The 13,755-nt window shown below is 42.5% G+C and overlaps 2 protein-coding genes across 9 annotated transcripts in view; both read right to left on the bottom strand.

The window, feature by feature from the left end:
• VWC2L (von Willebrand factor C domain containing 2 like) overlaps positions 1 to 2,741 on the bottom strand; it is a 124,366-nt gene extending 121,625 nt beyond the window's left edge. The window contains exon 1 of one of the 4 annotated variants that reach the window (XM_048868914.2): positions 1,774 to 2,741. The gene's annotated coding sequence lies outside the window, so the exon portion shown is untranslated. The remainder of the gene's footprint in view (positions 1 to 1,773) is intronic. The other 3 variants (XM_048868917.2, XM_048868918.2, XM_048868915.2) reach the window with 3 other exon arrangements.
• A 179-nt stretch (positions 2,742 to 2,920) lies between these two features.
• SPAG16 (sperm associated antigen 16) overlaps positions 2,921 to 13,755 on the bottom strand; it is a 754,420-nt gene continuing 743,585 nt past the window's right edge. For 3 of the 5 annotated variants that reach the window (XM_075118125.1, XM_048869269.2, XM_048869273.2), the window contains one exon: positions 2,921 to 3,266. In XM_075118125.1, the coding sequence (XP_074974226.1) occupies positions 3,091 to 3,266 (176 nt within the window). In that variant the 3' untranslated portion in view covers positions 2,921 to 3,090. The remainder of the gene's footprint in view (positions 3,267 to 13,755) is intronic. The other 2 variants (XM_048869271.2, XM_048869272.2) reach the window with 1 other exon arrangement.

Here is a 13,755-nt window from a genome sequence, read left to right as displayed (position 1 = left end):
CTACAATACACAGCTCAGTTTCTTAAAATCAAGAGAATAAACAATCAGGAGAAGGCTTAGCAGAAAAAAAGAAAAAAGGTAAAACAATAATAGTATGAATTCTGGTCAGATTTGAGCTTCAATTATGAAAGACACTCCTGTATTTTATTTAGACTTAGAGAGATGGAATGCAACAGTGTTTTAAATGTGGCATTTTTTCAGAGGAAGGTAAAGAGGTTCGGCTGAGAACATCTGTCAAGTCTGGAGTTTTTGTTGTTGTTTTTTTGCTATAGTCCAATGTCCTTATTTACTATTTCTAGACGCTGACTTTTTTCTGGGAAGCAGTATTCAGATTTGTATTAATTTCCAGCTAGGAATTTATATAACAGTATTTTAAAATGTCTGGCAAGCGCGCAGAATTATCGTAATATATTTGTCTCATTAGGTTAGTGACAGTCTCCATTCTAAAACTTAATATGCCATCACAGCTACGTACAACACTCATACCATTTGGCAATGGAGAGTAAGACTTAAATGGCCAAGATAATGATTGACTGATCTGAAAAGGGAGGAAAGCCTGGCCCTGGCCCAGGAAGAATTAGGCACAAAAGAAAGACTCAGCACATATTTTCCTGTTACATTATTGTCTGTGTTGTGTGTCACATCACTGTCACCAATGCATGCAGTCTCAATTCTTTTCTAAATGCCATTCAGATACCAGTGTAACAGCAGCAGGAAAACAGTCTCTCACCTGTTTTCAGATAACTGGGCAGGGAATGGCTGTCCTATAGTCAAAAGTATTTGTAGGAAACTTTTTATGAACTGAAAAAAGATTAGCTTTATGTTTATTAATAGTGAGGCTTGCAGTATCTGCTAATAGCATACATACAAATACATGAATATAGGTATGTGTATTTACACACACACACATCTGTAGAAATGCACACATATTTATATGGATATCTATTTCCTCTTCCCTCAAAAGAAACATTTCCTGTATACTCCGATTTTTGGTGAGTATTGATGTTAAATGGTTATATTGAAAAAATCCGTCAAAAAGAATGAATCTGGAGAAAGCTAGAACCTCACAAGAGAAGCTAAAGGATCCTGCTAAAAAAGGCAGTTTTTCTAAAGCTACTATAGGGGGAGACACCGGATATTACACAAGCTTTGTCAAAATCAAAAGATATCCTCTTAATTCAAGTTCTAGATATGATTTTATCACAAGGGTAAGGTACTGTAGTACCGTCAGCAGGAACTGTTATAACATGCTGTTTGGGGGAAAGGGGGGGGGGGAAAGTATGATGCACACAGATAAGTCTGCATCATAGAACTGGAGAGTAAAGAGTTTTGCCCACCTAGAAGCCACAGGTAGGCATCAATTTTCTAAGCTCAGGTAAGTGGAGATTTAAGGGGGGGGGGTGGGGTGGGAAACAGCCATCAGGAAAGCAATTGATATTTGAGGTAATGTGAAAGGATCCAACCAACCCAATAAACCTATCTCCGTTTGCTGGTCAGGCACTACAAATGAAAGGATTACATATAAATCAATGCTGGTTTGGTACAGCCTGTGCCCCTCGTTAGATGTTCCACAGCAATTTCAAAGACCCAGGCTAAGGCATGGGAGGGAAACGGACCCGACTGCAGCTCCCTTCTAGGGAAGGGCTTTCACCAAGTAAACAAACCCGGCTCAGCTACGACTCACTTTAACAGTTCAACTTTTCCATCCTTTCTCGTGACCGGCTAACCCGGTGAGCAAAGGCAGATCTCCCCCAGAGACTCGCGGCTACTCACCTAGCGGGCTCGGGGTGTCAAGCTGCCAGGTGGGGTGGGTGGGGGGGGTCACAGGCCAACCTGGACGAAAAGGTCAGCAGTCTCCTAGCCAGAGCAGCTCCTCTGGATTACATTTTCAGCGCCGAGTCCCGGGCAACCCCTTTCCCTCCACCTCCGGCAGCCCCCGCGGCAGGGGAGTGGAGCTTTCGCCCGGGGTTCAGCGTTCAAAGCAAGCGGCAGCTCCAGAGGCGAGGCTGCCTCGCAGCCAGCCAGTCTCCGGCATCGCGTCCAACTTGCCCCGTGGTCCGGCGGCTCCCCGGCGGCGTTGTTCCGCAGCGGGGCTGGCTTAGGCGGAGGAGCCCGGGCGCGGCAGCCGCCGCCGGCTGGGGGAGCGCAGAGCCAGCCCCGGCTGGACCGCAGCCGGCACCATCCCCCGACGCCGCCTCCACCGGCTCTCCGGGCGCTGCCCCCCGCGGCCCCGCTCGGGCAACGGGAGCAACTTTCCCCGGGCGGGCTTCAGCCCCGCAGCCGCGTGGCCGGGCGCACGGTGCCCGCCGCCGGGGTCCCTTCAGCACCGCGGCCAGCGCTCCGCATGGCGAGCCGGGCGCTGGGCGTGCCGGGCGCGGAAACTAAGAGCCCTTCCTGGGACGGCCCATTGCCGCGGGGGCCAGAGCCGAGACTGCAAGACACGCGTCAGCAGATCGCCCAGGCAGGGGCCAGCCCCCGCTCCCCACCCCTCCCCGGTCCCGATCTGCTCAATCCGGAGCCGGGGGGCGCTCCCCCGGTCAGCCCGCGGGGCTCAGATTTCGGCTCCCTGCAGCTACTGGAGGAAGAGGCAGAGATGAGCGGCCAGGCGCCTCTCGCCAGCTCCCCTCGCCCTGCCGGCGATCAACCCGGTCGCTGCAGGAAAGGGGGGGAAAGCCCCACGTTGCTGCATTATTCAAACTTCGGAGCGGCTCGCAGGCTAGAAGGGGGGTTGGGGGAGGTAGGCGGGGGGGACTGGGGGGGGGGGTGTAGCCGAGCTCTTGTGGCTCTCGCTGTGTTACAGTCAAAACCGGCCTCCTTGCAATTCGTCTGGGCTGGCATTAGGCGTCATTGTAAAGCTACTTCTCCAGCAGCACCCAGAGGTTGCTCCCTGTGTTCAGAAAGACACACTTCAGCACAGAGAGACAGTCGGGGTTTTATTGGGATCAAAGGCAGAGTTAGATGCATTTCACGCAAATTAGGGCTCAGCCAACAATGAGGGCGAAGGCATTTAGCTAGTGGATCGCTGCTGCCATGGTGTCCAAGCATCTCCCCCCCACCACCCAACCTGAGATGACATCCAGGGGGGCTCACTCAGCTCCAGAGTCGAACAGTTCCATCCGAGCCCCCCGAAAGCAGGTGCTCCGCCTTGTGATCAAAGACAACGCTCTGCACCTCCTCCTCGTGGCCCACCAAGCTGGAAAGCTGCCCCGACTTGAGCTCCAGAGTCTTCACCGTGCCGTCGTTGCTTGCCAGGGCCACGACGTGACCTGGAATTCAGAGCAAAGTCATGAGAGTTCTAGAAGGCGACCTGGGGGAGCAAAGGCTCCAGCTGTGAAGTCTGATGCTGTGGACTCTTGCTTGAAATGCACCCACATCTAGCAGGCCACCCTGTCCGGCTCATCTCACTCCTTGAGAGGAAAGGGACATCCTTCAATAATAACAGAGGAGATTTCAGAGTGATTCAGTGAAGCTGAGGACCTGGACTTGCTGCTCATTGGGAAGGCAGCTATTCTATTTTAATTTTGGTTCAATGATTTAGGGCCAGATTCTGATACTCTGGCTGAGAAGCACTTTAGTCTACAGGTAGTTTCACTCAAACTAGTCAGCACTCCTGGATTAAGGTGCCATATCACCCAAATGAACCAGAATCCAGCAGACATTAATGTTGATATTCCCAGCATAATAAATAAAGGTGCCTAGGTGAGTTTAGGCATCTAAATTCCATTGGACTTTAGCAGGAGTTGAGCACATAAGTCCCTTGGGTTCCAGTGAAAACTCCCAGCCTAATTAAACAGTCAATATAGAAGTGGATACAGCAGTTAAATGGGGGGCAGGGGGGAGAAGGGGGGCTTAAAGAATCCAAAGCTTCCTTGCACTTATTTTTAAAACAAGCAGTCTCTATATTTTATCAGTCCAAACAAGCCCAGTATGTATTTATAAGGTTATTATTTTGCAGTTGAAATAAAAAGCATGGCCAACAGCTGGTAAGTGATACATTTGAATCACCCCTTGTTTTCTCAGCCATCAGATGAGAGAAACTCTCTGCTTCAAAATTAACTGCAATAATCAGGATCTTCACATATGTCCGTACACACAAAACAATAACAGTACCCAACAACAACAAAATCAATACATTCATTTCAAGGCAGATATGGTCTGCTCAACAAAGCCATCATTGTATTTCAAGTCATGATTTGGGTCAAACACCTTTAGCTATTAGAGGCAGGTTCAATATACCCTCTGAATGATTATGGCCCTTTTTTATGTATTGGTTCTTTTTTTTTTCCCCTGAAAGCAAAGACATATCACCCATAGAAGCTGAATTAATGGTGGCATTGACAAAGTCAATGCGGTATTGAAGCAAAAGTTTTTGAGGAAGAGTAGGGAAAACAGGTCCAAGTGTTGCCACACTTACTCCATGAATAGCTGATCAGGACTTAGGAGCGAACACAAGTGTGTGGGAAGAATCTGGCCCAAAAGAAAATGTAATTTTAATGATGATGAAGCCACAAGGATTTGTGTATCAGAATCTGATGTAAATTTTATCCTGGAAATATACTGTCCGTCCTTTCAGAATAATTCACGACAATGATGTCTCTTGTTATGCTCACCACAATAGGATGGCTTCATTTGACAGCGTATGAGGTAAACAAATGCCATTTTCTCCATTTATCAAGTGAAACATTCCAGCAAAATAATCTCAAAAATGCATTGAGAACATTTAATCACAGGTTATGCCTGGAGTGGTCATGGCTATTTGTACAAGAGGTGGAAGTATGGAAGTAGAGCTAACCATGATAAATATGCCTTATTTGCAAACCTTTATAACTACCGGGCTTCTTCATCTAAAACAAAGCCTGACACAGCAAAGATCTGTAGGATGGATTAGGGTGTCCAAAGCACCAGATGCGAATATTTATTATAAACTCTCTTTTAGCAAGTCTTTGCAAGTCTTTGCTGACAGAAGCATTACATATGGATTTCACTTGCAACCAGACTCTATAGGCAATTGCTGGGAGGTTTTCCCTAAGAGACAAACAAATGACTTTTAGCTCAGAGTCTTAACGTTGAAACAGCTGGGTAGGGAGTTATTGTCACATTTCATCTTTTTAAAACAGTAACAAATGCATATATTCAAAAGAGAGAGGATTTGGACAGTCCCAGTTAATGTTCGGAAAGTAAAATCCATCCAAATTGATATTTGAAACAATAAACTTATTTGTCTAGTTAAAATTCTCGTTGACTACTGTACAAGGGGAGTAGGACAGGCCCTAACAGTGCATCTTTATAACCTTTGCCAGCTAAATCATATGCCTGAAAAATACAGATATTTATGTTATTTGGTTGGGGTATGTGAATATCTGAAAATGTTAGTAAAATATAGTAACAATTAGCTAGATGGCGCAGTAGTGATCAAAGAAGTATGTGTCTGATAGCTAGTACTCTCTGGGAAAAATGTTTGGGGGTATGTAAGTGTTAGTGGAGAATGGTTCCTTTCACCCACCTTCAATGCTAGCCAATTTATGGCGCATTGCTATTGTGGACTATGAACAAAGCAACTTATTTGCTCTGGAGCAGAAGGGTGTATGAGTGAATGTGTGAGTGAGTGAAACAGCAAATGAGGAACAGAGGGCACATAATGGGAATGTCTCATTTCCGTTACCCTTTATGTCAACACTGATCTACCTGCTCATGACGATTTGCTGATTATAAAGTAAATGTACTCCCTCCTTCCTGCCAAAACAAATTTTTTCTTGTTTCAAAGAAACAAAGGACCTGCTTGATTTTGAGATCCCAATGTCAGGAAGCAGGGCTAGCAAAGAGGATGGGAAAGCAACTGAGCACATTAGATCAGGAGTCACAGAGACAATAAGCATGGAAACTCAGGCTGCCATTTTTGCAGTCATTGCTCAAAGCAGTTATTTTTGCCTTCATCAGCAGTAATACTCATGAACAGATGGAGGGTACAGGACGGGCAGCTAGACAGTCAATGGCAGTAGAGTACTGGCCCTGGGGATGTGCTAGGAGTAATATGGCTCCAAAAGGGGCACTGCAAAATACTTTGAGACCTCTGGGGTCTGAACTCCGTCTACTCTAGCACTCACTCCACTGTTACTGCTAATGCAGCTACACTGTTCCTGCCTGTGACTAGAATAGGGGTAATTGTTCTTGTTCAGCTGACTGGTGTTAGCACCAATGTGAATCACTGTGCAGACAGAAGGCCACAGGAGATGGGCCAGTTCTTATGACCATGTTAGTTATACTTGCTCCTTGCTTTACAGTGGAAAAAAAATGCCAGAAGCCACTAGAGATCATAATGGTGGGACATATTCATAACATTCCCTGTTGCATATGTGTTTGGTGTCTGTTGTGTCTGTTCCTTCCCTCTCTACTGGCCAGCAGCATAGAGCTTAATTCCCCTTGTACAGACCATATAAGGGCTTGCAACAGATATATAATGTGTGGGAGTCTATGACTGTATGGTCACATTTCTTCTCTGTTCTTTCTTGACTTTTTCTGAGTGATTAGGGCCTTCTGAGCCTTTCCATCCAAATGCAGAATAAGGGAACAGAGCATATGGCCTCAGCAGCTGAATTAGCTATCTCCACACTGTTCCCAAATTCCAGTGTACAACAAGCAAAGAGCTGTTCTTGGACTCCAGTTGTAAGCTCCTGCATGGTAGCTTGTCATGCTGCCATTTACAGATTAGCCAAGATCTTTATTTTAGACGCTGATTAATTACAAGCATAATCCTGAAGTTTTGGCCAGATCTATACCTGAAAAATGATAAAATCTTGAAGATCATTGCAATTCTCCCCTTGCCCTCTTATCAACATTGCCCTTTTAGAAAGACTGCACATACAAAACATACCCCTGGGTGTTCTCTCTTGAGAATAGAGGTGTAATATCAATCAGTTAGCACCTCAAAAGATGTTATAACTTTTTATTTTATGGGCCAGACCTCATTTGGTGTATGGCCATTGATGGAGTTATGCTGATTTATACCAGCTGAGGATCTGACCTTATAACTTAAGGAATATATGTAAGATTTTGGAGCTAGAGACATTTTATACACATATGATAATAAGAGACGAACTTCTGATCTTTCGTACACTGATACAAATGAAGAGTAACTCCAGTGAAGTTTATGCACTGGGATAAAGCCAATATGAGTCCAAAGTCACGGCCATTATATGTTTAACTAAATTTGATTTTAAGTTCTACGGAAGCAGGGATCTGTATTTTTATTTCCTTGACTATAAAGAGCCATAAACACCAATGATGCTAAGTAAATAATAATAACAATAATGAAACCACTTTATATAAATACAGTATGAAATCCATCTCATGATATGAATTGTTGGCTACATGTAAAATAGTGTTGAAGCAGTTTAATTTAATTTGTTACTGCATGACAGATTTCTTCAGAATACAAAACTAGACAAGATTAATTTGCTGGGCTGATAAAGCCAAATTACCGAGGGTAGAGGGAACAAGACCTGTACTTGTCAAAGGACAAAAAAATTGACAATTCATATTCCAGGAGATCCTAATAGAAATCACAGCAATGATTACCAGCTGTCTTTGTAAAATGAATTCGGAGCGAAGCTCTGCCAAGACAACATTAGGCCACGCTTTACGATGCGACGTATCCAAGTATCCATAAACAATGCCATTTTTGCAATGGAATAGCCTAAAAAGCAGACTGTTTTACTGATATTTGGCTTTGACATTTGATAAATCATGTTGACCGAAGCCTTAGATTTTTTGTTATTAAAGGAACAAGTCACAATCCCAAAGGCTGTTTTGCAGTTAATGTATCAAACAGAAACTGAGCCCGCCGTAGAAAACACTCCAACAGATCTAACCTAATTTGCTTTCTACTTCCCTACTAAATCCTGCTATAGGCTTAGACTATTATGGCTAAATGTCCACGTCAAACCAAAGACAAATGAAGGGCTGGTTGATTGGAATCATAAGATAATATTTATGTTGAAGCACTGGATTTTTCTTCAGGCAAATGAATGTAGAAATTATACATCTAATTTAATTATTGAATACTCTGAATATTTCTGTTTTAGCAGGACCAAGCTGCCTAGTGCCTCTACAGAATTTTGGTAGGATGAATGCTAAATGCCACACGCAAATCAACCAACCAACCAACTACTTAATATTTCCTATTAGACTGAGACATTAGTGCTGATAAACCAGAATATAAATAGCATTATTTCTGTCTTTAATTCAATTATTTGTGTAGACCCAGTATTAATTCTTTGGCTTATTTGTGGAACAGAACAAGAAATGCATATAAAAATCATGTAAAACTCTCCCTCAGCCTTTATTCATATAAGTAGTCAATACTTATATTGACTATTCATGAAAATGAAGAATACAAGACTTGGATCATTGTTTCTAATGAAAGAAGGAGGTAATAAAATAATTATATTTCTCACTGAAAACAAACCAAGAGCAACAGGTTTCCCAATTTAACACCACCAGCTCTGCTTAAAACTGTAAGCAAAGAATTCTTCAAAGAAACAAACCCAGTCATTTCATATTTCATTCAAATTACAGGTGTCTTGCATGAATTTTAGCTATTTTGTTTATCGTTGCTGCACAGGGAAGAAGCCTGAAACTATTACAACAAGCAGGAAACTATTGTGTGTAGCATAGATGAAATAACATGTCATAGAAAGAAAGCAAAGCTTTGATCAATCTGAAAATGATTTTTATACACATCAGAACCAATTCAAAGCAATTCTCCGGGATCAGTATAGATAGACAGAAATGCTTCTCAGCATTTATTACCTGTGGAGGGAATTATTGATTACCTCCATTGATTTCTTCTATGTATGTGGAGAGGCATCTGTTGTTTTTCCAGAAAGATGCCTCAAAGTGAAAAGTATCAAGAAACTACTTATATTTTAAGGATTTACATTAATGGTTCAAGCAGTGTCATTACTCAGGACTTTGCAACCCCATTCAAAGAGAGGTGAAATATAATTTAGCTTATTTTTAGCACATGATTGTTAGTCAATACAATGAATTGTAAGAGAAGTTGCTTTGAAACCTTACTTGCAACTCATCTTTTAAAGTACACATTGTACCAAATATGTTTTCACAGCCTGTCCCCTTTGTAAAGCATTCCTTTTGTCAAAAGCATTTGGTAAAAAAGGGGGAGAAAAGGGAGAGGCTAAATTCCTTGCTGGTGTAAATAGCTGAAATTTCACTGAAGCCAATGGAGCTACAACAATTTACATCATCATTATTAGATCCTATATTACAACAGTGCCTAGAGGATGCAATCACGGATTGAGTCCCCATTGTGCTAGGCACTGTACAAAAAGATGGTCCCTTACGCAGTTTGCAACCCAACTCAAAGACTAGAAACAACAGGTGGACAATGGATCGGGCAGTACAAGGTAAAATGGGACAACTGTAAATATAATAATCTGTGGTCAGACGGCCTACCCATTGCCAAATGCCTTGTAGGCATCATGGTAGGAGGAAAGGACTTGGCTCTAAATTTACAGATCCTTACCTGCTATGAATTTGAGGAGCTGATTGAAGCCAATTTACATCAGCTGAGGATCTGGCCCACAAAGTTTAAATTTAGTGTGAAATTGCACAAGCACTTATTTTTGGGAACTTTTGGGGAGTAGGAATTAATGGAAGGGAAGGCATCCGAACACACCTGTGACTTTACAGGCAAATGAAGGGCTAGCCTCAGTCAGAGTAGATAAAATGTTTAACAGCTGTTGCAAAGTGTGATTGTAGTGGCTGTAGATAAAATTGTTCATTACTGTCATACCATGCAGAATGTTATTTACCAAGCAACTGATTTGCACCATACGAAAGATGTTTTATATATGTTTTTGTTCTATAAACAGCTTTCAACAAATACAGTAATTATTTCTTGTCTTCCAAACGTAAACTATGTTTTGCTTAGGAATGCACTTCTTTGACATTGCTATAATCCCTAAATTCTAGCAGTACATGAATAAATCTTTTGAAACACTCTTCTCTTGCTAGTAACAACACATACCCCTTCCCCTCACCCACACAGAGCTTTTAGTTAAGTTTTTCACAAGAGAGAATGAAGAGGAATGTTCTCAAGAAGGTGCTAATTCATATGGAATAATTGACAAAATATTATAGTAACTCGGTCCAAGATAATTGGGAAAGAAAGAAAGGACTTCAAGACTTTGCTGACACAGGGAATGGTTTTTAATCAGTTGTTACTGAACTAACTTAGTTCCTGTTAAGAAATCACTGATTTTTCTCTCAGAAATAGTTAAGTCAAAGACGCTAGAGATCTGGCAATGTGCATTAGGAAAAATTACAATTATCTACAAGCACTTAAACTGCTGAGTCATCTTATTGATGCAAAATGTCCCATTGAATTCAATGCGATTACTCTCATGCGTAAGTGTTTGCAGGATCAGGGCCTTACTTTGCAAATAGAGAAATTTTATTGTGATTCTGTATTTTTTATGGTTTTCAGATAAACCAATTGCAAAATGCATAAAGGGAGAAGGAGACAATCAACAGAAAGAAAATAGAAATACACAGAGTCCCAGGCTCAGGAAGGTACTTAAGGCCTAACTTTAAGCACATGAGTTGTGGTAGGTAGGGGCTTCTTACTATGGACAGATCCACTTTTATTTGGTTCTTTAATCGGACTGAAACTGTTGGAGCCTTGTAAGGGGAAATTTAGCTTTTTATGGTTGACTGAGGGTATATAAAGGCAGGACCCTTTAGGAAAAATCCTAAAGGAAAAATCATGGAGCAGGTCCTCAAAGAATCAATCCTGAAGCATTTACATGAGAGAAAAGTGATCAGGAACAGTCAGCATGGATTCACCAAGGGAAGGTCATGCCTGACTAATCTAATCGCCTTATATGATGAGATTACTGGTTCTGTGGATGAAGGGAAAGCAGTAGAAGTATTGTTTCTTGACTTTAGCAAAGCTTTTGACACGATCTCCCACAGTATTCTTGTCAGCAAGTTAAAGAAGTACGGGCTGGATGAATGCACTATAAGGTGGGTAGAAAGTTGGCTAGATTGTCGGGCTCAACGGGTAGTGATCAATGGCTCCATGTCTAGTTGGCAGCCGGTGTCAAGTGGAGTGCCCCAGGGGTCGGTCCTGGGGCCGGGTTTGTTCAATATCTTCATAAATGATCTGGAGGATGGTGTGGATTGCACTCTCAGCAAATTTGCGGATGATACTAAACTGGGAGGAGTGGTAGATACGCTGGAGGGCAGGGATAGGATACAGAGGGACCTAGACAAATTGGAGGATTGGGCCAAAAGAAATCTGATGAGGTTCAATAAGGATAAGTGCAGGGTCCTGCACTTAGGACGGAAGAACGCAATGCACAGCTACAGACTAGGGACCGAATGGCTAGGCAGCAGTTCTGCGGAAAAGGACCTAGGGGTGACAGTGGACGAGAAGCTGGATATGAGTCAGCAGTGTGCCCTTGTTGCCAAGAAGGCCAATGGCATTTTGGGATGTATAAGTAGGGGCATAGCGAGCAGATCGAGGGACGTGATCGTCCCCCTCTATTCGACATTGGTGAGGCCTCATCTGGAGTACTGTGTCCAGTTTTGGGACCCACACTACAAGAAGGATGTGGATAAATTGGAAAGAGTCCAGCGAAGGGCAACAAAAATAATTAGGGGTCTGGAACACATGACTTATGAGGAGAGGCTGAGAGAACTGGAATTGTTTAGTCTGCAGAAGAGAAGAATGAGGGGGGATTTGATAGCTGCTTTCAACTACCTGAGAGGTGGTTCCAGAGAGGATGGTTCTAGACTATTCTCAGTGGTAGAAGAGGACAGGACAAGGAGTAATGGTCTCAAGTTGCAGTGGGGGAGGTTTAGGTTGGATATTAGGAAAAACTTTTTCACTAGGAGGATGGTGAAACACTGGAATGCGTTGCCTAGGGAGGTGGTGGAATCTCCTTCCTTAGAAGTTTTTAAGGTCAGGCTTGTCAAGGTTCCTCCCCGACTCTGAACTCTAGGGTACAGATGTGGGGAACTGCATGAAAAACCTCCTAAGCTTATCTTTACCAGCTTAGGTCAAAACTTCCCCAAGGTACAAAATATTCCACCCTTTGTCCTTGCCGCTACCACCACCAAACTAATACTGGTTACTGGGGAAGAGCTGTTTGGACGCGTCTTTCCCCCCAAAATACTTCCCAAAACCTTGCACCCCACTTCCTGGACAAGGTTTGGTAAAAAGCCTCACCACTTTGCCTAGGTGACTACAGACCCAGACCCTTGGATTTTAAGAACAATGAACAATCCTCCCAACACTTGCACACCCCCCTTTCCTGGGAAATGTTGGATAAAAAGCCTCACCAATTTGCATAGGTGACCACAGACCCAAACCCTTGGATCTGAGAACAATGAAAAAGCATTCAGTTTTCTTACAAGAAGACTTTTAATAAAAATAGAAGTAAATAGAAATAAAGAAATCCCCCCTGTAAAATCAGGATGGTAGATATCTTACAGGGTAATTAGATTCAAAAACATAGAGAACCCCTCTAGGCAAAACCTTAAGTTACAAAAAAGATACACAGACAGAAATAGTTATTCTATTCAGCACAATTCTTTTCTCAGCCATTTAAAGAAATCATAATCTAACACATACCTAGCTAGATTACTTACTAAAAGTTCTAAGACTCCATTCCTGGTCTATCCCCGGCAGAAAACCAGCATATAGACAGACACACAGACCCTTTGTTTCTCTCCCTCCTCCCAGCTTTTGAAACTATCTTGTCTCCTCATTGGTCATTTTGGTCAGGTGCCAGCGAGGTTACCTTTAGCTTCTTAACCCTTTACAGGTGAGAGGAGCTTTCCCCTGGCCAGGAGGGATTTCAAAGGGGTTTACCCTTCCCTTTATATTTATGACAAGGCTTGACAAAGCCCTGGCTGGGATGTTTTAATTGGGGATTGGTCCTGCTTTTGAGCAGGGGGTTGGACTAGATGACCTTCTGAGGTCCCTTCCAACCCTGATATTCTATGATTATATGATTCTATGACCCAGATTTACTAGACTCAACTATTCAGGGAAGAGAACTGTAACAGGAATTAATACCAGAGAAAAAAATACTTTTAGGCAAATTCCTCAATAGAAATTTAGGAATGTGTAGGGGGCTTTTAGTGAAGCATTGAATGATCCACCTTGTCGCAGTGATGGGTCATCAGGACAGAGTGATGGTGCTGCATCAGAATTGGGGACATTGGTTCCACATCAGCTGGTTATACTTCAGTCCCTTTGCATGGAGGGTTGTCCCTAGCAAGAGATGAGCTTACTATAGGATATATCCATAAGCATTTAGTTTTTGGAGAGTAAGGGATCTGGTCAGCATTTGGCAAATTTAAATGGAGCACACTGTTTAGCTCTGATTATGCTTCTATAAAGAAAACTTGACCTAGATGGAGAGGCATTCTTTCCAAAGCTTGAACAGTTCTCAGAACTTGACAAATTGCTTTTTGGTAAAAAAATATATATATATCACTGGAAAGTTACTCAAAGCAGAGAAAGCAGGTATCTGATAGGAGAAAATCCTTTATCCAAAGAGACTTATAAAAGATGTTACAAGATCCTGGACAATTAGTGTACAGTTATTTTTCAGCTGAACATGAATTTGTTTAAATTAGATTTTATTTGGCCTTTTGGTGGTATTTATTGTTTTCAAACTGGTTGCTTCTTAAGAAAAGAAAAGTGGAATATGTTGGAGGACAGTT

Source organism: Caretta caretta, chromosome 11, assembly GCF_965140235.1.
Source record: "Caretta caretta isolate rCarCar2 chromosome 11, rCarCar1.hap1, whole genome shotgun sequence".
Taxonomy (NCBI): domain Eukaryota; kingdom Metazoa; phylum Chordata; order Testudines; family Cheloniidae; genus Caretta; species Caretta caretta.
Note: the sequence above shows the minus strand (reverse complement) of the source record. Positions and strands in the feature narration are given on the sequence as shown.